The sequence below is a fragment of the Limulus polyphemus genome, unplaced genomic scaffold, assembly GCF_000517525.1.
Source record: "Limulus polyphemus unplaced genomic scaffold, Limulus_polyphemus-2.1.2 Scaffold1017, whole genome shotgun sequence".
Classification (NCBI taxonomy): Eukaryota; Metazoa; Arthropoda; class Merostomata; order Xiphosura; family Limulidae; genus Limulus; species Limulus polyphemus.
Window position 1 is genome coordinate 199825 of NW_013666627.1, and position 22747 is coordinate 222571.

Genomic DNA, 22747 nt, shown 5'->3' on the forward strand with positions numbered 1-22747 from the left:
ATTTCTTTAATCAAGGCATTAACAACCTGATTTAAGATGGAAAAGCATCATCAATAAGAATGGTGACTATTTCATTTAATAAATGTTTTGTTTTTATATGTAAGTTATTCGGGTTTATTTCATCTAAAAAAAATGACATTAATTTCTTGATGACTTAGTAACTTGCTGAAGATGGAATATGTACATTATGAAACATTGAAGAATTAAATATTTGTTACTGTCACACATGTACCAAATGTTTGTTATTGTTGTTGTTTTACTGTTGTTCACAATTCAATTTATTTATGTGCACCTTACCTATCTCTCTCTCTTTCTCTTTTACAACTTTACAGTCATTTTCTACATAGATATTACAGTACTTGTATTAATAATTTAATCATTCAGACTATTTGAACCTATTTACAGTGTATATTTATAGAGACATAAGATTATTTACTGTTATATGTTTTAAGAAAAATAGGTTTTAGAACTTATTTCTAATTAGTAATAATTTATATACATATATAATGTATTAAAACTGAAATGTGATTGTATTTTACAGAATAGTAGTCCACTAAAACACAGCGAGGACAGGTCACTTTGTAAAGGCCAGTTTTATATTCTTTGATACGGTAACATCAGTGCACATGCCCAATGTCATTGTGACTTCTGTAATGTTAGCCAGGCACTACTGGAAGGTCAATATAATAAAAATGATAAATATATATAAATGTATAATGTTATGAGATTGAAGCTATTTAGACTAAACATTTTTGTGTTATAATTTGTAGTCATTCTGGAATGAAAAAAGCATAATTTATATTTATTTCCTAATTTTTATGGTTATGAGGTCAGTTAAATTGGTAGATTCCGTATAGTTAGGGTAGAGAAAATAACAGACAAAATATAAAGTTTTACTGAAAACAAACGTTTGAAATGTATTTAGGAGGTTTAGAGATTACACAAATAATATTTTAGATGTTTGGAATGAAGAACATGGACTAGTAATGAAACAGTCTCGATATTTTCACAAACAAATCTTTATTAAAAATACTTCATTAAAATATCAGATTTTTGTACATAAAAGACTTTTAATGTTTACTAAAAGTGTACCAAATTTTTGAAGATACACTAACTGCATTAAAAGTTATAGTATAAATACTTAAAGTGTGCAAATGTGTATATATGAACTCGTGTATTTTATACTGAGTTTGTCGCAAAAGGGTTAAACTACTAAAGAAATTCTTAGTTGATGCAGTTGAATTACATTTCACATCTCAACATGTATATCTTGAGAAACATCCTAAGCTTTAATAGAAGTTAGAGGGTTCACCTAACTGTCAATATTCTCTACTAGACAAAGCAATTCCAAATATTCATTACTCAAAACCATTGGTTCGTAGACATGTTGGTTTTAGTGATATATATATATACATGATCAAAGAAACTAAAGAAAAATATTTAAATAAATAAATAGCATACATTCATTATCCTATTTCCCCCAAAATTATACACACACACACACACACACACATACTAAAATATGATACGAGTGACAAGAAAGTCAATTAAGTGAAATCTAAAGAGAGGGAGAGATAAAATGTTTTATTGGCCCTTCCAATGTTGGACCACAAAATCAAACTCCTGGAATAGCAAGCTTCATAATAGCAGTTTTTGTTTTCTCCATTCATCTGATTTAGCTATGCTTATGAATTATGATCTGTCGTAATGATGGAGATTTCACCTAATTTATGAGTATGGTCAGAGTTTCTGTACTGCTTATACAGTGGTTAGGTTTTCTTTTTCTGCCAGATCCTATTTTCAAGGAAGTGGTTTGTGACTAAGGTATTCTACTGGATTCTTTCAGTTTTTTGGTGTTCATCAAGCTGAACACAGTTGCTTAAGCTCTGACCAATACACCAACCTGTTCTTTAGCTTTAGAAACAAGGTAGAAGCACGAAATGTTTAGATACAAAAAGGCTTTTTCTGCTCTGTTGATCCCAGTACACCTCATTGGGTTCACATGTTCTGGACTTATCAATGAGTACAGTATTCATGTTAGCATAATTTGGTATAAAATGAACCAAAAATAATCAATCTGGCATTTGATTTTGGTAAAGGAAAGTCTTTAATTCCTTTAACTTTAATACTGAGAGGTATGATTACTTCTTTCCTAACAACACAGTGAAGATAATCTATTTCCACCGTATGCAAGTAGCATATGCTTTGCTAAGCCCTAGTCAAAACTTCAAACATGTTCTGTAAATGTGCCTTGTTTGTACAGTTATACATTAATATCAAAGTTAAAAACTTAATTTTGATAAACAATGATTTATTGTACACAATTCTAAAAACAAGACTGGGAACACTCATTTTTAGAATTGTGTATAATAAATCATTGTTTATTATAAAGTGAGTTTTTAACACTGAGCATTTACACAAGCACCATTGAATTTTAATATCATCTTTGTAATCAACTGAAAAAATCTTCTAAACATATTAAAACTTGATCTAGTAATCTTTGAGATGTTGTTGGGGCATTTTTTGTCCAAAATGTCATCACATAAATTTGAAAAAGTCATGTGATACTGAATGAAATTTGAAATTTCATGATCTCCTTCAGTGAACTCATCAATACCATTAGCTAAATGAATCCTTCTAGCATTCTCTGCATTTCTACTTTTAATGTTTCTCCTAAGTGCTATGGAGATTGAGAGACAGGATTGTCTAATGTTACCCTTTAGGTCATGTTTTACCACAGTTTTTAAGTTGAGAAATTCTGCTAACTCTTAATATATGTATTGAGCTAGAATGGTGCTCTTAACTTAAATTTTCAAAAATATTGATTTTGTCTGACATTTCACACGCTCTTTCAGCTACTCTCTAACATATTTTCCTTAAGCATATAGTTCTATATGTAATAAAGAGGCTTGATTGTTTCATGGTTTTAAAATATTAGTGTAAAAAATGTGTTTTTTTTTATCACTATTTATGACTATCTTATAGTCAACTTTTTCTAAATACTTTAAAATTGTAAAGAGGCCATCCCATTTTGCTGACAAATAATTTTCAGGATTTGGATTTGTCAACAAAACTAGTTAACCAGGATGAAACCTTACTTCTCACTTTTCTGTACCATTTACTGTTGTTTTTGTTTGTTTTTGGGGGGTGGGAGCAGCAATTTCTATTTTACTTGTAACTGTTCATTTTCTAAAAATTTTCAGGAACAGAAAGACATTTAAACAAAATCAAAGATGTAGGATGTCAGAGACTGGAAATGCTCCGGCGAAAAAATAAGTCTGCATATGATGCTGTAATTTGGCTAAGAGAGAATGAGCAGAAATACAAGAAAAAAATATATGAACCAATCATGTTACAGGTATGATATTTATAAATATGACTATACAATTAGATTTAACTGAAATTAGATAAAGGTATTTTTTTAATTTAAAAAAAACAAAACAACTCAGCATTTTGGAAATTACTAAACAAATTGGAAAAGTACATATTAAATTTGAGGATATAGTTTCAGTTTTTTGAAAGTGTGAACATGATTAATCAGTGTATGAAACAACAATAATGTTATAGTTTGAATGAATGAAATTTTGACATTCATGGAATATGAAGTTACAAATCATAAACTGGATTCTTTTCAGTTGTATTATGTGAACAAAGAGATAAAAGAACCAGTTAATTAAAATAATGTGTGAAGTAAGTTTCAAATAAAATACCATTCTTTTAGTCAGATGTGTTGAAACTGTGTCTTATCTTTAAAACAAAGTAAGCATTTGTTTTAATTAAGTACATTATTTCATTAGGGAAAAGTTTGCTGTTTTCCAGAGTAATTAGGTAGCTTATGTCTTTTTTTGAAAGCTTAGTGTCAAAATCATGCACGTTGTTTGGACCTACCAATGAATGAAAAATTTGAGTATTAAAAACAGAATAAAACTTAAAATATCTAGCTTTTATATACGCAAGTAAGTAAATTGTTGCACATTTTTATAGGTATACTCAGCATTTACCTAAATTTTCAATAGTGAAATAATTTAATCTGCTTGTAATTAACTGCCTTGCAGACCACTCTGCTTCAGTGTACTAAAAAAAAAAACAGGTTTAAGTATTTAAAGTAAAGTTGTAGTGATCAGATGTCAGTCATTATTGTCATTAGTAACATATATAATACCTATGTTCAGTTATCACTTATTTACTAATTTTATTATTATCATTATTATTACCAATTAACTAATATCTCACTATTCAGCTGCTAATCTGCTGCCATCTTAAGGATAGTTCTAAGAAGGATTGTATATGATGGTAGAGGCTAGGATTTGATCCTGTGTCTCCTTGTTAGGAAGGCTGGTATGCCATCCACTTGTCTGTACTCTCAGGAAACATAATGCACGCATCTTAAATGATAACAAAATAAATACAGGTGCAGCAATCAAAATATTGTTTCAAAGTAAAATAAAATTGATAATATAGAGAAAACTGTTTATTTGTGTGGTTCTCATTGTTTCAAACAACAAATATGTGTTTTAGATATACTCAGTATATGCTATGCTTGGTAGCTCAACTGTGTGTTCTTGTATTAGTGTACAACTGGATATGTTTAAGTCTTGTACAAAGTGCCAAAATTGTAGAATATATAAATACTTTAGTACTTAAGCTATTATCTTAATTCATGTTAAACTACACTCTAGATCAGATCCGTTTGACATAGTACAGTATACACACTGTTTTTATATTACAAAGAATGCTGAACAATTTTTGTTTTTCCTTATCATTTCTCATAATTAATTTGACCAGGCTTGGCATAATAGTTAGTGTTTCAGGCTGCAGATTGAAGGGTCTATAGTTTAAGACATGATGCCACTGAGCATCATTGTAATTTCTTCTCTAGATGTTATAAAATTGACATTATTCAGTACAAAGAGTCATACAAAGCCCTTGTCATTTTTGGCAGTTGCTGCTGGTTTGACATCTTTCCTCTAGTCAGTAATTCACCTGAATCTTCGGCAGTTAGTCCACATGCACATAATGTGCCACTCAGAATGAAAATTCCAATTCCATTTACCACAGTTAACCATCAGATTATAGACTTGTTTCCTTTACATGAGAAGTTTTGAACATATAACTACTGACTCTTGGGTGACCCAAGTTTTGTCAGAAGAACTTTTCATAACATTTCTTTTCCCTACCACTACCGTTTCTTTTATTGATTTCCTTCCCATTAACTCGGGATCCTGCTACCAGCCTGTGTCTATCCATGGTTGTGCAGACCCTTATATCACAAAGATTTATTGAGTCTGTCAGCCAACCTTCTCCAGAGTTTTACTCTTGGCTTTTTGTTGTCCCCAAAAAAAATCAGGGAATTGTGATTCATCTGTCCTGCCTCAAACGATTATTGGATCTTCCCCCGATTTACCTTGGAGCCCCTTATCACACTCAGGATGGCTTTTTCACCAGGACTGTGGATGACCATGGTAGACATCTCGAATGCCTATCACCATGTTCTCATTTCTCATCAGCTCAAATGCTATCTTTGGTTTGTCCACTACTGAGTTGTGTGTCAGTTTCACATCTAGTCTTTTGGGCTTGATTTAGCACCATGTGTATTTTATTGGGTTGTCAAGGCTTTAGCCCAACTTATGCATGCTCAGGGGTTGTGTTAATACCACTAAATAGATGTTTGGCTCCTGTCAGCTCATTCCAAACTGGAGTTTTCCCAATGCACACAACTGCTGCTGATAGATGCATCTCATGTTGGTTGGATTCTCAAGTTGGAGAAGTCTTTCTTTTGCCTACCAAATATCTTATCCACTTGGGTGTATTTTTCAACACCCACCTCATTTGGACCCAGTCTTCTCCACTTCATCTCCATTTGATGAAGCCTTAAATTCTTCATGCACTTACTGTTCCCTCTGTTTCTGCACATGACGTTCTGTCACTTTTGGGGACTTGGGCTTCTCTGGAAGCCCTTATTCCTTTGGGTTGGCACATATGCTTTCTTTTCAGTGAACTCTTACTTGGGATCCCTTAAACACCCAAATTAGCCTTATTTCTTCCCTTACAGAATATCTGTATTAGTGATTGAACAAGGACAACAAAACAATGGAGTACTGCTTCCTCTGCCTCATCTGAATCTGCTCACAGATGTTTTTCTCATATTTGGGGAGCATGGGTACATCATCATGAAGCTTCCGAATAATGGCTTCTCAGATCAAAATGTCTTAACATATCAACATCTAGGAGCTTCTGCTGGTATGACATGCTTTGGTTCATTTTCTTCTTTGGGTACTGAACCTACACCTCATGCTCCATTCTGACAAGTCCTCCATTGTGACCTAAATCAATCACTATGGGGAACTTGTTCCCATTCCCTTTGTGGTCAAACATTAGAACTTGTTTATGCTGTGGATACATATCCTTGCTTGTCATGTTCAGGGTGCTTTTCACTTTGTGATGGATCAATTTTCAAGACATAACCAGGTTTATTCCATGCAGAGGTTTCTTGACCCTCAGGTTTTCAGGTGGCTGTGCAGTCAGTGGAGTACTCCTCATCAAGACACTTTTATCACTTTACTCAAACACCAAGTTACCTCTTTTTTTTGGCCTCCGGTTCGTCATCCTCAGGCCCTGGCAGTGGATTTTCTTAGTCAAGACTGTACAAGCTGGTACCTTTTGCATTCCTTCAGGTTTTGTAGACCTCTTCATCATGCAGTTCTTCTGGATTGTAATGTCAGTATTGTTCTTCACTGCCTTCCACTCCCTCCATTTGAACTTTGTCCTCTTGTTCCATGTTTCACTTATCCATTCAGACATGTTCCTACTCCTTTTAGTCTGTGGGCATCATCGGTCACTTGTGTTCTACTTTATCCAGATCAATCTTTCCTACTCAAAACTTCAGCAGTTTGTGATGGAAATTCTTCCTTCTTGTCAATTTCAATTCCATCCATTCCCCACCTTTATTCCCAGTCTGATCCAGACATAATTCTATGCCCAGTACTTGCTCTATATTGTTACATTGTTCGAGTGGCATCCTGTAGCGGTTCTTGTTCCCACCTTTTCATTCCCTGGCACCATTCATCTGTATGTGACTTTTCTCTTTCTACTCTTCCAAGATGGGTTTGTCAACTGATTTGATTGGTCTATTCTTTCCTATCTCTTTCTTCCCAAATTCTATACCAGGTGTCGTTGCATCAGATCAGGCAACTTATATTTTTTCCTAGCATCTCACCTCCATCATCCATTGGAGGAAATTCTTCAGTCAGTTACCTCATACATTCATCTACCACTATCTTCATTGGATACTTGTTTCTTCCTCGTTGAGGTATGACTGTGACTGGGTAATTTATCTTTTCTGTATACATATTCTTCCTTCCACTGGCATGTCTCCTTTAGGATTAGGATCCTGCTAAGTGGCAAGCCTTGCCTGTTCAGATACGCTTGCTATCTCTCAAATCTGCACTGGATGGTTAAGATGTATAATCATGGCCAGTGATGCACACTGTTGAGATGAGGTGTTATTTCACGATATAGTTGCTTCATACCTATCCCCATTCCAGACCATACATGGATAAAGTAGAAGAAGATAGCTGCCCACCTCTGCTCTCTCTTCGATTGAATAAATCAGTGGTGTCTGCTTTTCAAAATAGGGTTTTTCATGGTCATCCATTGTTCTGTCTCCAGTGTTGGTTTTCCTGTGGACTTTCCACCACATTTTGTTCCCCTTGTTCTTCTAGTGGAGTATGGGTGTCCTTGCCATTTTCCAGTTCCAAGCCACTGGGGTGGTGGACCTTGGAGGAGTTCTTCTGAATGTGATTGTCTCCATTCATTTGAGAGTAGGGTAGTGGTGTTCTGATGGTGTAGATGGTATTTGATCCTCCAATCATGCTCTCCATCTCTGTGCAGTGAGTCCCAGAGGCTGACATTGCACCCAGCTTCTGTGCATTTCTATCTGGAGGAAGTTATTGCTTATATTATCTAGATGTGATCCATTTCTGTTTAGTGGGACACAGAGGGTGGCATTGCACTCAAACTTCTGTGCAGTCTTATCTAAGGGATGAGGTTGTGCATTTCTACAAATAAATGTTCCACCTCTGTGTGGTGGGTTCTGGAGGTTGATATTGTGCACAGCTTTTGCATGGTTTTATATGGAGGGTGAGATTGCTTATATTTTATAGATGCAGTCCACTTCCATATGGTGGAACCTGGAGATTGCAGTTGTGCTTCAGCCTTTGAGAGTGAAGTTGCTTTAGAGTAGATCTGTCACAATGCAGTTCACCCCTTAAATTGGGATCATCCCTCATCCTACCATCAACTGGATTTCGATTCCCAGTGTATGGTTTTGGATTCGTGCTGGACCAATCAACATAAATCCTCATGTGTGTTGGTTGAGTTACTTTTTCTCACTCAATATGCCTCATGATCTCCACCTCCATGTGGTAGGTCCTGGAGGTTGATGTTGCACTCAGCTTCTGTGCAGTCCTATCCAGAGGATAATGTTGATGGGGACAACAGTTCTTCCTCTTGTGCTACACCTCAAAGAGTTTTTACTGCCTGTGGCTGATGTTGTCCCATGTGGAGCCATCTGATTGAGTTTGATGTGACCTGTCACATTTTGTCACATCTCTTTCTGCTGTCATTTGGATATCGGGTTCCCAGATGTATGATTGATTGTGAATTTGTGCAGGTTTCTGTTTGATAGATTGGTTTGCACAATATATATTTACATTATGGTGTAGACCCTCCTCCTACCATGGGTTAGAGGTTCTATTCTTGATACTACTTGGTTTTGGACTGGAGTTGACTGGCCGCATACAGTCTGTCACGCCCTAGCCACTCTACATCTTTGAGCACATCCATTTTATCTTTCCCCACATTCCTGTCTATAGATGATTCTTCTACAGTCTTTCTTCTGAAGGATTGAGATTTCGGTATACTGTGATTTGGAATCCAACCCACCTGGTTTTCTCTCCCATTTTAGTTATGCTTTTCCCACTTTCCACCTCTGTGTGCAACACATTTTTCCACACTGGGCAAAGAGTATACCTGAAGTAGTTTGGTCTCCCACTTGTGTACCTTTCCCAATGGGGATCACTTCATGGGTGTTGTTTGGATGCTTTCGAAGGATACTTCTTTCTATCCCTCGCACAGATCTCTCTGCCTATTCATTGTGGGATTCTAGCTATACATGTGAGTAAAGGTAATGTACCATATTAGAAGTTATTATTTTCCTATAGTGAAAACATATTTCTGATAGGTACTTACCTCCTTTCACATTTCCCATCCTTCCTCCCCACTGAAAACCTTTGCTTCCTTTTCTGTCTAACCTTGAATTGATAGTTTGGTAGAATCGATTAGAGGAAGTTGCATGTGTCAGGAGGGTGTGTCACACTCCTATTAGTGGAGGGTTGTCGCATTATGATTTACATGTGAGACACAATTTAACAACATTGATCGTGAAGTATGTTGGAGTTCAAGACTTGTGGCATGTGAAAAAATTTTTGCATATAGAGGGTAGTACTGAACATGAAAGGAGGTAAGCACCTATCGAAAATATATTTTTCAGTATAGGAAAATATTAACATACTATATTTCTTTTATTTGCTTTTAAAGTTCTGCTCTTATAAGTATCTCATTTGTGTATATAATTAGATATACATAAACTTGTTCATACATAATTCAAAAAATACTTGTATATCAGTCATCACATATTAACTGTTGCATACTTGCAGTATATGTTGTCACCATTAAGCAATTAACTTTATTTCCATTGCAACAATTGTCAGTGTAATTCATGCTCTACATGTGTGCCAAAGCACATGTATAACTTCAAGTGCTACCTAAATACTTAGGTTATTCCACCTTGAATGATATCATAAAATTGTTAGTATTCATAGATTTCAATAAGCAGAAATGGCATATTACAACCATAACCAGCCATCAAGATATCAAATTTCCAACTACAAAACACAAACAATATACACACAGTCCAATATAGTAGATGCATGAAGTATAGCAGTAAAATTACTTTCTCTATCACAATATAGCAGTCAGCCAGGATTGCCTGTTTGTCCCATTAGTACTGCCTTCTATTGATCATGAAAAACCCACTACATCAGATAACCACGAAAAATAATGAGAATGATCACTTACATAATTTTGGATTGTAAGAACATTACTTGGACTTTCCTTTGAAATCATTAAATTTACATTGTGAAATATATTAAATGATGTTTAAAATTAGAAAGTTTCATTGAAAAAAGTTAGATGAAGAGAGAAAACTGAAGAAAAGGCTAGTCAAATCTAAATTGTTGATTGAGTAACAGCAATGGCAAATAAATTTTTTAATGAAGTGCACTAGTTTGTGTCAGTGGAGATAGGTGAATTCGAGATATAGAGACATGACAAAGGGAAACACTATGAAAGGATATATATATATAGAGAGAGAGAGAGCTAAGTAAATTCTGATATGATATGTAACCTGCTCACCTTTAGCTTTCCTGATTCAGTGCAGTACTCTGTATGTGAACTTTTTCACTCACCACTACCCTTGAGGCTCCCACCTAAACTTGCACATTTCCATGTCATTTTGCTGATTTGTTGCATGGAAATGAATATGTGGCAGCCCTTCACCAATAGGAATATGACACACCTTCTTCGCGCAGCTGACTTCCTATTTACTGATTATACAATCATCACTTCTCAATTTCGCATTGTGTAAAGATGTTTTTTTTTGTTTTTTTTTCACTTGTGAGCTTTTGAGGTATAGGCAATTTTGTGGAACTGTCTACAACAATAACTGTTGTGGAAATATTAAATTTGGATTTATTTTTCCAACATTTCTAGTCCTGCAGACTTTGTGGCTTTTTATTTCCACTTAGTTAATCTACAAGTGACTGTAACTTGCACTTTCTCTGGTGTGGGACAACAAGATATTGTTCATGCTAGATTAACAACTCAAATGGTGTTTGGTTTGTCTTTATCTGTTGAGGAAGTGATGGCTTTTGTGTGATGTGAAATGGAGTCTCAAATGGAGTCTGGACATTCTTCTGAATCTGATATATCTTCTACTCTGTTTCCCGTTTGTGATAAAGGAGATTTTGGTAGCTTTTTCCCACAAACTACTTTTGCCAAATCTTCTACCCCAGGATATTTTGGATCTCCTAAGGTCTTTTTCTTAATCTTAGGATGTGGTTTCTCAGGCATGTTAATTTATTTTTTCTTTACTTCACCTCTTACTTTGTTCCCTGCTTCTGATTTTTGTTTTTTCTTCATCTCCAGATATTCATGTCCATATTGGATTATTTTTATCTCAACTTTGCTCAGGGATAGTAGGGATGTGTTTAGTTCAACCTGCCTTGAGTTGGAGTCCATTTGTAGCCAATCATTGGGTGTTACAAGGCCTTACCATTTGTTTTTGTGCCCCCCCCCACATCTTTCACATCTCAATCATTTTCCTGATTTCTCATTGAGACATTTTTCATGATATTGTGATCTTTTGCCCTAGCTCTTTGAATGACAAGGTGGATGTCTCATATGCTTATTTTCACAGTTCCACTTCCTCTACTTTGCACTCTTCTCTTCGGCTTTGCAACGGCCCCATATGTTTCTACCAAGTAGTGCTTGCTTTTGCATGTTCACGTTCGTGGCTTGGGATTGCAGTTCCACCATTATGTAGATGACTGGCTACTTTTATCTCCATCCCATCAGTCCTCCTATAGCCATACTCTTCTTCTCCTTTACGAGACATCTCATCTTGGTTGGTTTGTAAAGCTGGAGAAATGTCATCTCCCATGTATGGCTTGAAGCACCCTAACCATACTACACAAATGGGCACGTCTATGATTCTCGTTCTGGACTGTGTTTGTTTTCCACCTGACCTGGTACAGAGGAATGCAGTCTCCCACGGTTGTGACTATACATAGTATAGGATGTTGCACTCCATGGGTTTTCTTTTGGGCACTTTCCAAAGGGGGCTCATATAGGTAAATTTTGCACTATGCCTTTCACCAATTCAACATGGAATTCTAGCTATATGTGAATAGAGGTTAAGTATTGTGTCAGAAATTAACATTTGCTAATAGTGAAAATGTATTTCCAATATATACTTATCCCTTCCCACCTTTCTCCCTACTTCTGGTGCATCTTTTTTGCCTGATCTTTGAATTGCTGATTGAACAATCAATGTAGAGGGAGTCAGCAGCATTAGGAGGATGTGTCACACTCCTATTGGTGTAGGGTTGTCACATGCTCAGGAGCAATGAGAGCCAGCATGGGCCCAGGACAAACATCCTTGCTGGGCCCTCTTTCTCTCTCTTTTTAACAATTTTTAAGAACTTATTAAAAAGAAGATCCTAAATTAGACAGCAAAGAGCTTGTAAACAAGACAAAATCATAGCGGCAGCCATTTTTAGCTAACAGTATAAGCGTAAAAATGTTATTGAAGTAACGACAAATATCTATTAAATGTATAAAGTAACAAATATATATTAATGATTACTCAAATTATGATTTCAATCATTCTTACTGTATCAAACAAAAAACTATGCTTTTTATGGTTAAATGAGGGTATTGCCTAAAGGTACTTTGCAGACTTTATGGCATAAACAGGTTTCATTTGCCCAGGCCCCTGGGCAGTAGCCCCTATTGCCCCCACCCCTGTTGGTGGGCCTGCACAAGCTCATTTGCATGCAACAATGCAGCAATATTACATGGAAACACGAGTTTCAATGCCAGTGGGGAGCAAAACAGTTCAAATATAGAGAGCAGCACAGACTTGGGAAAGCTATATTTGAGTGAAGGTTAATATCTCTTAGAAATACATTTTCAGTGTTGGAAAATGTTATTGATAGTAGGTTTTCCATATAGAGTAAGCTATTTGTAAGAAGAGCTGCCAAGATATAACAGAAAACTGATAAGAGTGTTTAAAAATGAAAAATATTACAGAAACTTTAACAAATTATGTGTGTATATATATATATATAAGTTAGGATCAGTGGCAGAAAAAATTAAATAAAGGTCATTAGTGGTTAGGAGATTAAGGCTAGTATTGTGATGTTAGAAAATAGCTTTTGTAACAAATGGCACCATTCACTGGAAAATACAACTTCTTGTAGTTAGTAAAAATGTCTGCCAGATCACAAACAAGCAGTACTAGCTGATTAAATGATAGGCATAATGAGTATTGTTCTTACTTTTAATGTGATATAATTGTTTTCATATAGTTTCATGCTGTAAGAATTGTGATTTATAAATATGTGCAAAATATAGTAATATTAGATAATTTGTATTGTATATACAATGCATGAAACCAAGCTGTGAATTTTGTTCTTGTCAGAATGACCTGCTACTTTTATTTAAGTATGGCTTAATAGATATATAAGGCACCACTACCTATAATTGACTTGGAATTATCATTGGTGATGTATTTATTCTGAATTATTGTAGTACCAGAATGTTTGAAAATTCACAATAGTCATTTTATTTTCTAGATTAATGTAAAGAATCCAGAATGGGCGAAATATGTAGAAGCTCAAATTCCTTTTAATGATATGATAGCATTTGTCTGTGAAGATGAAGAAGATTTGGAAAGCTTCATGAAGACTTTGAGGGATGAACAAAATCTCAAAATCAATGTAGTCATGGCTCCAAAAACATCACTTGACTCTTTTAAACCTCCATTTTCTATTGCTAATTTTAAGTAAGTATTTTATCTAGCTTATGAATTTCTTGTAACATTTTATATAACACAAAAATACTTCTTTCACATTCTCATGCAGCAATGTTCAGGTACAGTGATTTCCAACAGAAAGTTCTAAGTGTCTACAATACACATCAAGCTCAGGAAATCTTAAAATAATTTCCCACATGGAAAATGAATAAAAGCAATAACTTTTATTCATTTAATTCACTCTGTGAATCATTGGGGTATTTACAAAGCTTTGTGGTTTCAGTATTCATAGCTTAGAAACTGGATGCTTGACCTGGAGAAAGTAGGTTTGCATGAGACAAAGATAAGAACAAGAATTATAATATCACTCTTCTTCTAAGTCAGATCAAGTCCTAGTATAGTATTCCACAATTCCAGATGAACTATTTTGGCAATTATTTTCATTATACATTTCTGAGAGAATATACTCCTAGCTTATACTAACTTGTACAGATATTTGTACCATCTCTTTTATTGAATACAACCTTACTCCAGAAAAACATCATATGGAAACAGGATCAGAATGAAGCAATCATTGTGACATGTAGCCCTTGTTTAATCTAGAAAGTTAGCATAATTTTCCAACCTTTCTCTATCCTATTTAAAATGAATCAAACTTACTACATGCAAAACACTTTCCCAGTGATTAAGAACAGTTATAATAGCATAAACAAAGGTATTTATTTCAACTGAGACAATACAAATAATTAAACTTGGAAATAGTTACATAAATATATTGAGATATATTGGGAATACTACATCAGCTGTCAGTGGTCAGTAAAATCAGTATTGCAAAACAATCAAAAACATACAAATCACTAAACATTTCAGAAAAAATAAGTAATAAAAATTATAATAACTTCAGGATGATAAAGCAAAACATGAATGTAATAATCAAAAGCATTAAATAAATGTTTCATAATCATCATACTCAGCAAAACCAGTGAGAAAAAAAGGTTACACACATTTAGAGTCCAAGGAGAGGGGAGGGGAGATACAGTCAACACCAAATAAGATGAAACAAATGGAACAAGTGAAGAAAATATTAAAATATTTAAAGCACTATGTTATTCCATTAGAAAAAAACAACAATATCTTAAACATATCTGATGTGATCACTAACCTCCATATACAGTAAGCTATTTTCTTCTTGAAGTCATGCTAATGTGTCTGAGAAAGTTGCATGCTACCAGCCTCGTGAGAACTCCCACCTAAATTTCACATGCAACACATGAACTTGTGGTACTGCATGATGCCATATCATGCAGCAAAATCCTTCACCAATAGGAGAGCGACACACACCTTTGTGCAAATGAATCCTCTACATTCATTAATGAAATTCCTTATTCTTTTCCTTGGTATGGTCATTTAAAGATGTGTTTATTTTTGCTGAGATTTGTTAAGTATTTAACTTCAACGACTTTGTGTTTTCAATATTTCAATCTCAATTCACAATTTAATGTGAATTCTTTTTTTGCTTAAATGAATATATATATGTATATATCACTGACAATTACCAACATTCTAGGAAGTTCTTTGGTTGTTGAGATTGTGACAACCATTGTTCAATGTGTATTGGGGTATCTGTTGCCATCAGGACTTTCTTCTTCCACCTGTGCTACATCTTTCCCTTCACAGGATTTTGAATCTGAAGTTGTGATGGATGAAATGAAATGATTTTTTTTACCTCCTGCCTTTGACTAGAGTATCTCCTTTCCTCCTGAAGAACATGTTTGATCTTTTTTCAGGTTTTCTAGGAACTTACTACAAAAGTATGTACCATTCTTCTTACCCCATATCTTATAACTCTTTCCAATCTCTTTTTCAGAACCCTTCCATTCATGACTTTTAGCTTTATTCCACATTCTCCTGGTATTTCCATTTATGCTTCATCCATTCATTCCTAGCTTGGTATTCTTTCATTAACTGTGTTTGCCTTATTGCTTTATACTACTCAGCCTCCCATTCTGGTCTCCTGATCCTCATCCATTAACCTTGGTTGTGCATACTCTCAGTTTGGACTGGCTTCATCTCCTCTTCTATGCCTGTCCTCCTCTCCATGTTCACACCTGTGTTCTTGCTCTGTCTCAGGATACCCAATAGTGAATACTGATGGTTGCTCAATACCAACCTGCCCAACTTTGGTTCCCTGTTCCGTGTCTCCTTTCAACAAAACCCCCCTTTCCTCACATTTCATTCCTTTCTTGTATATCTTTTATGTTCTTCTTACATCCCTATGTGTGGTACCCCTCTTCACGTGTGAGATTGTCTGGTCTGTCAAGCCAATTTTTCTGTACTTGTAACCTTCTTTCTCTCCAATCCCTCTTGTTCCTCCACCTATTCTGTTTACCAACAGACATAATGGGTTTTTCACTCTTGACCTATCCTTTATCATCACTCCCTGACTGCTCTACCTTATACCAACTCATCTTTCTCTTTCCTTGGCTATTTGACTGAGGCTTGTTTGTTTCTACTGTTGCTGGGTCTCGGGATGCTCTATCCACTACATTCTGCATTTCGCAATTCTACATTGTTTTTCTTCCTTTCCCTATCCTTACCATTCTTTTACACTCCTCCTTACTGCACATGTCCTCTGTTCTCACCCCCTTGCCTGATTGGATATTTAATGTCATTCTTCATGCCCTCACTATCAATTCTTGCTGCTCTCCCTCTATTGCCTTTCTCTTGCTTTTTCCATCTTAGAAGTGCTTGTCTCCTTACTCTGACCTTATCATCTTCACTCAAATCCATTTCCACTGCTCATACATTCTTCTCTACCCCAACCATTTCTTCCTTCCTAAAACTTCAGATACTCCTGATGGTAGTCCTCCATTCTCTTATTCCTCTTCTCTCTGTTTCCCTTATTTATGGATGCTCTGGTCTGGACAGATTCCTGTTTCTGGTCAGGGGTGTTTCTTTTTATCTATCTTATACTTCAACTTTTTGGTGTTTCTTAAAAGGAAAAAAACACATCCTTCCTTAAGATTGCTGGTGGTATATCAGTACATGTGTCTGTGCATTAGGCATGGCTACATTGTGTTAACGACACAAATCCTAACTACCTGAGTCAAGGAGCATATGCAAAACAGCCCCACCAACAACCTTAGAATTTATAAGCATCTAAATAAACATTGTACCAAGAAGCCAAATATTGAACACTTCAAAGTAATAGACTCAGCTACAAATGAATGGACATTAAAGAAAAAGGAAGCACTTCTAGTTTGAAATTTGAAGCCAAAGCTGAACAACTAGCTAACAACACCACTGCATCTCAAACTGTGATAAATTTATCATGTCTGATATGGGCAAAGAGTGAAAACTTTGAAACCTTCATTGAACAATTAAAATCTCAATTACTGCCTCAAATACATCCAAATATTGGTTATAAACATGTACATCATATAAGTACATGTGGTTTAGTTAAGTGCCTTGAAATCTTTGATAACATGGGATAATCCACTCTGTTCGGTTTGACAGATTTTTTGATATCACAGCAGATTGAAAAGATAGGATGTTCTAATTTTATAGTATGACCTCTCATCATCCTTTTACGTTTCTAGTTAGTAAAACATTCTAGGAAAAAAAAGGAAATATATAAGGGAGAATTCAGAACACATGATGAATCATGGGACACAGAGAAGTAAAGATTGAGAACTTATTTAAATATTTGTTTTTGAAATTAACAACTTAAAATGTTGATAATATAAAATCATGGTTACGAACTAAGTTTGATGCTAAGTTTATTGACATACATTGATAATAAAGTTGTTTCATTAAACTTGGAATTTACTCTTAAAAGAGGTTGTGATGTGTGCACTTTGACCTATGACCCACCCATATGCATAGGGTTAATAATAATCAGTTATCTTTATCTGACAGTTATCTCAGTAAACTTGTTTTTTGCTTCACTTTTTAATGTCAAATTGTGATATCTTTGTCAGTGTTTTATACTCTGCCTTCTTCCATTATAAACTCTTGGTATGTCCCTTGTTATAGAGACATCATTCTCTCTCAGTGACTTGATTGTGCCTCCTTTCATTTTTGGGTCTTGGTATGTCACGTTTTATAGAGGCTTCACTCTTTTCCAGTAAAACTTGAATGTGCCTCCTTCCACTTTTGGGTCTTGTTATGTCCTTTGTCTTGTTATAGAGGCTTCATATTTTAGACATACTTAATTTTTGATAATGGCTTGTCTTTTAAAAAGGAAGGTAAAATTGTTCCCTATTGGCTTTTTTTTCTTGATTCTTAATTCACCATTGAGCTCTTTTACACTGTTGTGGTTAATTTTATGCATACTGTGAAGAGTATTGTTTTAATAAAACATCAGCACTTAAAAAAAGATTTCTTTCTTGAAGTAGCAACAAACATGGCAACATTAAAGCAAACCATGATTTTTTATGAGTTCATGCATGTGGTGTTCTACATGCTGCACTGTAAAATCTCAATAACTAAATGTTAAAAACTGTAAAATACATGAATGAATATGTATGAAGAGCTTCAATGCAAAAAATGGTATCCATCATTCCTGGTGAAATTGAGCTACAAATGGCATTGTATTGACTGTGTTTGTTGTTGTTTAAAACTTTTTGTAATTTATATATATATAAGTGCTAATGTCTCTCTCTGTGGGTATGTTCCTTATGCACAGCCACATGCTCACCCTTTAATCCCCTTTATGTGCATGTCATGAGATTTTACTGAGTTAAATTCAAAATTGAATTAAACCGCTTTTCTATAAACGTATTTTAATGTAATTACTATTATTAAATATGTTATAATTTAAAGTTTTATTCCTTTATTTTAAAAATTAAAATCTGAAACAGTAATTAAAACTGCAGTTTTTGCTGTCACATGATCCACTATGATTAAAATTCTCAAGTTTAAGAAGTCTTACACAAGAAACTATGAGTTTCTAATAAATAGACTGTCAGCATAGACAGTCAAAGTACAGTTCCAGCTGTCTCTCATCAGCTGGGGGAAAATTTCCAAGAATTTCTCCCTAAGTTTAAGATCAGCCACGCCCACTTGCAAAGTCAGGGCTGTGTTGTCAAGTGACACTTTGAAGTTGAATGGCATGTTTATAATCAATATAAGGAGAAGATTTTGTACTATTTAGTTATATCCTGAAGAAAACTCTACCTGTGTATGGATCTGTAGTATGAAATAGAAAATAAGCATAGTCCATTGTTCTCATGAGGGGTATGTAATGTTGTGTTTCTCGCCTTATATGTATTAGTTTGCTAAACAGTTAGATTGCATTTAGGTTTTACATTTATATCTTAATTAATTATGTATTATTTGTGTTTTAAAATGCATATTTGAAATGTTTATGATTTTTATATGTTTAACTTGTAGTTTGGCTTACCAAAATGTTTAAGCAAGGTGGCATCATTCGCGTGTGTGAGTTTAAGTGTTTGGAATTTGTGCATGAGAGTCGTCATATAATAACAACAGAGCACCGCAAGCACAAGTTGTCAGTGTTGGGATCATGAATAAAAGACAAAGAATTGGAAAGGAAAATTAAAAATAAACTACAAGTGAAAAGGTAAAGACGTGATATTATGCATATGACAAAAATAAATTTGAAAACTATTCTACGAAAATTTAAAGCGTATGTACATACTTCCATTTCTTAACTTTCAACATTTCATTGCACTGTACGTTGATGATGATATCTAGAGTTAATGATATAATAGCAGAAATGGAAAACAAAATAAAAACATTTAGTATAAAGAACTTTTGACATTCGTTTAGGAGGTTCTAGAAATTATGCAAATGAAATATGAAAACTATGAGATAAGAAATAGTATTTTTATACTCAAAATGAAAATCACATTGCATGTACACTATTCAGAGTTTGAGTGCAAATAACTTCATTAAATAATGAATGTTTTATTATAAATAGTAGAAAAAAAATCCAAATTAAATATTTTTCTAAATTACATAATCTTAGGTCCATTCAAGTCAAATTTAAAACTATTTCATCAACTAGTTTCATTTTTGTAAAGAACTTTCATGAGAGTCGCATACCTACTTTCAATGTAAGTAGGTGGTAGTGAAAGGATTAAAGCTACAAACACCATACTCAGAGTGCAGATACAACTTTGTATGAGAAGTGTTATGGGCTATGTGGCTGCAGCGTCAGAAGCCACAAATTGAGGACAAAGTGACTGATAGAGTAATTTTTGGCAAACAGGATGGCCAATTGGTTTCAAATTGAAAAGGACATATTTTTGGTAATGTGTGATTAAGAGGGCTATTATTTACATTTCTTCTCTGTGTGAGGACCTCTCCTAATCATACTGTCCATGAGTAATTAGGTGTTAAAATGATTTTGAAACATTGTGGAGCCTTCATTTGTTCTCTTTCCCTCCCTCCTCCTTTCTTCAACACTACATGCCTACTCTATAACTCTCCTTAACTGAAATAGGCTGGTGCTTTCTTTAGAACATGTGCACACACTCTCTCAATTAAATAGGCTTGCTTTAGCCTTATCTTTTGCATTGCTTGCGTGTACTTGCAAGAATCAGCTATATGACGACTTTACAAAAATTTTGGTATTGGCAAGTTTTCATTTGTGTTGTGTTGCAACGAGAAGAAAATAAATCAGTTCTTCATCAGGTGGTAAGATAATAATCTCAGAATATGCTGCAAATGACATTTGACCACACAGCAGAAATCAGGACACCAAAAGGTAGTGAATTTTTTTGGAAACTTCAAATGTCATGCAAAGCACATGCAAGAAGCAGGAACGATGTACCCAGTTTTGTTTTGATTCAAATAGCTTTAGCAAATCGTTATTTTTTTTTTGCACATTGTTATTTTTATTGATTTTAATCAAAAATATTTAGTTAGGTAAAGAAATCATTTTGATTTTTTTGCAAAAACAATGATTAATATGGTTGATTTAATCAAAACAACTTTATTTTTAAAGCCATTTTCATCTGAACCATGCCTGGTACTTTGCTAGTTTACTAGTTTATATATTCCTCCTATATCTGGTAGTCAAAGTTTACTGGACTCTTCTGTAGACAAAAGCAATGTAGTAATATTCTAGCATTATTTGAAATAGAGGGTTTATAAATTAAAAGAATATATATAGTTGTGTAGATAGTTTTGGTTTGAGGTTTAAACACTTGTTGATAGAATTTGACACATGTACAAAATAAAAAATAAAGAGTTATCAAGAAATTTCAATTACATTTAAGATTACAATTATATGACTTAACTTGGCTATTGTAATTATTGTTATTTGTTTATAATGCTTTCATTATCAGGTCATAATATAATATAATGATTTTTAATTTTAATGAACTTTTCCAATTGAAAAATTAAAAAAAAGTACTTAGACCTGAAATGTTTAGATATATTTATAAATACTAGTGTTACACTTTATTATTATAATTAGTTTTGCTAATTCTTCCTTAAATCATCATCTAATGCTTTTGTGCATCAAAATCTAGTTACATTTATGAAAGTATAATTCTCTACCAGTGTATAATAATTTTCATTGCAATGTGAAAAACATAGGTTAAATTCCTTTTAGTTGTGCATATTTGAGAACTAAATTTTGTACCAAGATGAATGTGAAGATAAACCTTGAACTGCCATTGAAAGATATTATTTCTTCCCTGTATGGAAGTGACATGTGTATATTGAACATAGTTTTGATTCTGATCTTCTAGAGTTGAAACCTTTTAAAAAATTTTACAAGGCTGAAATAAGTGAACTTTTGTTGTAGTTTTGTAATTTTGTGTTTCATTCTCAAAAATATCATCTAAAGCTAATTTATAGTATCATTTTTATTTTTATCTTTGAAAAATAGGTCGTTGAATCATTTTCTTCACTTATTTTAAGCTTTTTCTTTATTAAAATTATTTTTCTAGAAAATTTGGATTCCATCATTACCTACAAGACCTTTTTGAAGCTCCAAATGCTGTAATGAGATATTTATGCCATATGCACCATGTACACTGTGTTCCAGTTGGTAATAAGTTTACCAAAGATAATGTGGAATGTATTATTAACCAAACACCTTTCAAGAGATTCTTCACTGAAAATCATTTGGTAAGTTGTGCATCTGTGGTATTGCCATATTTGTGTAGCTACTCAACTGTGTATATAATTTGTATATAATACAGTGTGTATTGTATTGTACTATTCAGTTGTATTTATAGACAAATAACCTAAACTTTATATTTACTGTTCCACTTATAGCTTTTTTGTTTAGTTTTATTCCAACTATGACTTGCAACAGCTGAAACTAATAAGATGCTTCAAAAGTTCATTAGATCATAGGTATAAATGTTACTTCAACCGTTTTTCTGATTGAGTTTTTGAATGCATAATGCCTAGTATCTTTTTATCCTTCTTGTTTGTACCAGTTCTTCTGTTGTTTTTTTTTCCAAAAAGGGATACAACTTTTCTATCTATGGCATACAACCATTTCTACCATCATACACCATATTTATGAACTGTTGGTTATGACAAATGTATTGAATACACATTTATTCATTTTTGGCAGAAACTTGAACAAAAGAGTAATACATAAATGTAAGTCACAAAATAAGTTTTTCCTTGCTCTGAAAAATCTCTAAATTCATATCTGAATTACCATTACTACAAGATTCAAAATAATCATCTTTGATTAAAGGTTAACTCTCTCAACACGGGCTTGGTTGATTTGACCGACCATGTGGCCTCTTTTTTACCCTTTTTTCTGTCTAGAATGACTTCAAATTGTAACATGAAACTCTATTTGTTTATCCTAAGTAGCTTTAAATTCATACCTAATCATACTTTTACCTAATCTAACCTAAAGATATCCATATTTTTACATTTTAGCTACTTTTATAATAATATATAAAAAATAAACATGAAAAACGAGAAATAAAGAACTTACCCAAATCTTCATTTTTCTTGCTGTCAGTTGTCGATGGCACTTAACCCTAATTTTTTATACTAATGGTAGTAATGCACTCAATAATTTTTATTTCATTTTATAATTCACCAAAGAACATAGAATAATAACATGCAAATAGTAGATAAGTTCAC

At 33.9% G+C, this 22747-nt stretch overlaps 1 protein-coding gene across 6 annotated transcripts in view; it reads left to right on the plus strand.

The window, feature by feature from the left end:
• The window catches only part of LOC106461715 (structural maintenance of chromosomes protein 5-like), a 326380-nt gene that overhangs the window by 182420 nt on the left and 121213 nt on the right, over positions 1 to 22747 (plus strand). For all 6 annotated transcript variants that reach the window (XM_022388747.1, XM_022388745.1, XM_022388743.1 and 3 more), the window contains 3 exons: positions 3204 to 3358; positions 13476 to 13684; positions 21580 to 21760. In XM_022388747.1, coding sequence (XP_022244455.1) covers positions 3204 to 3358; positions 13476 to 13684; positions 21580 to 21760 — 545 coding nt within the window. The remainder of the gene's footprint in view (positions 1 to 3203; positions 3359 to 13475; positions 13685 to 21579; positions 21761 to 22747) is intronic.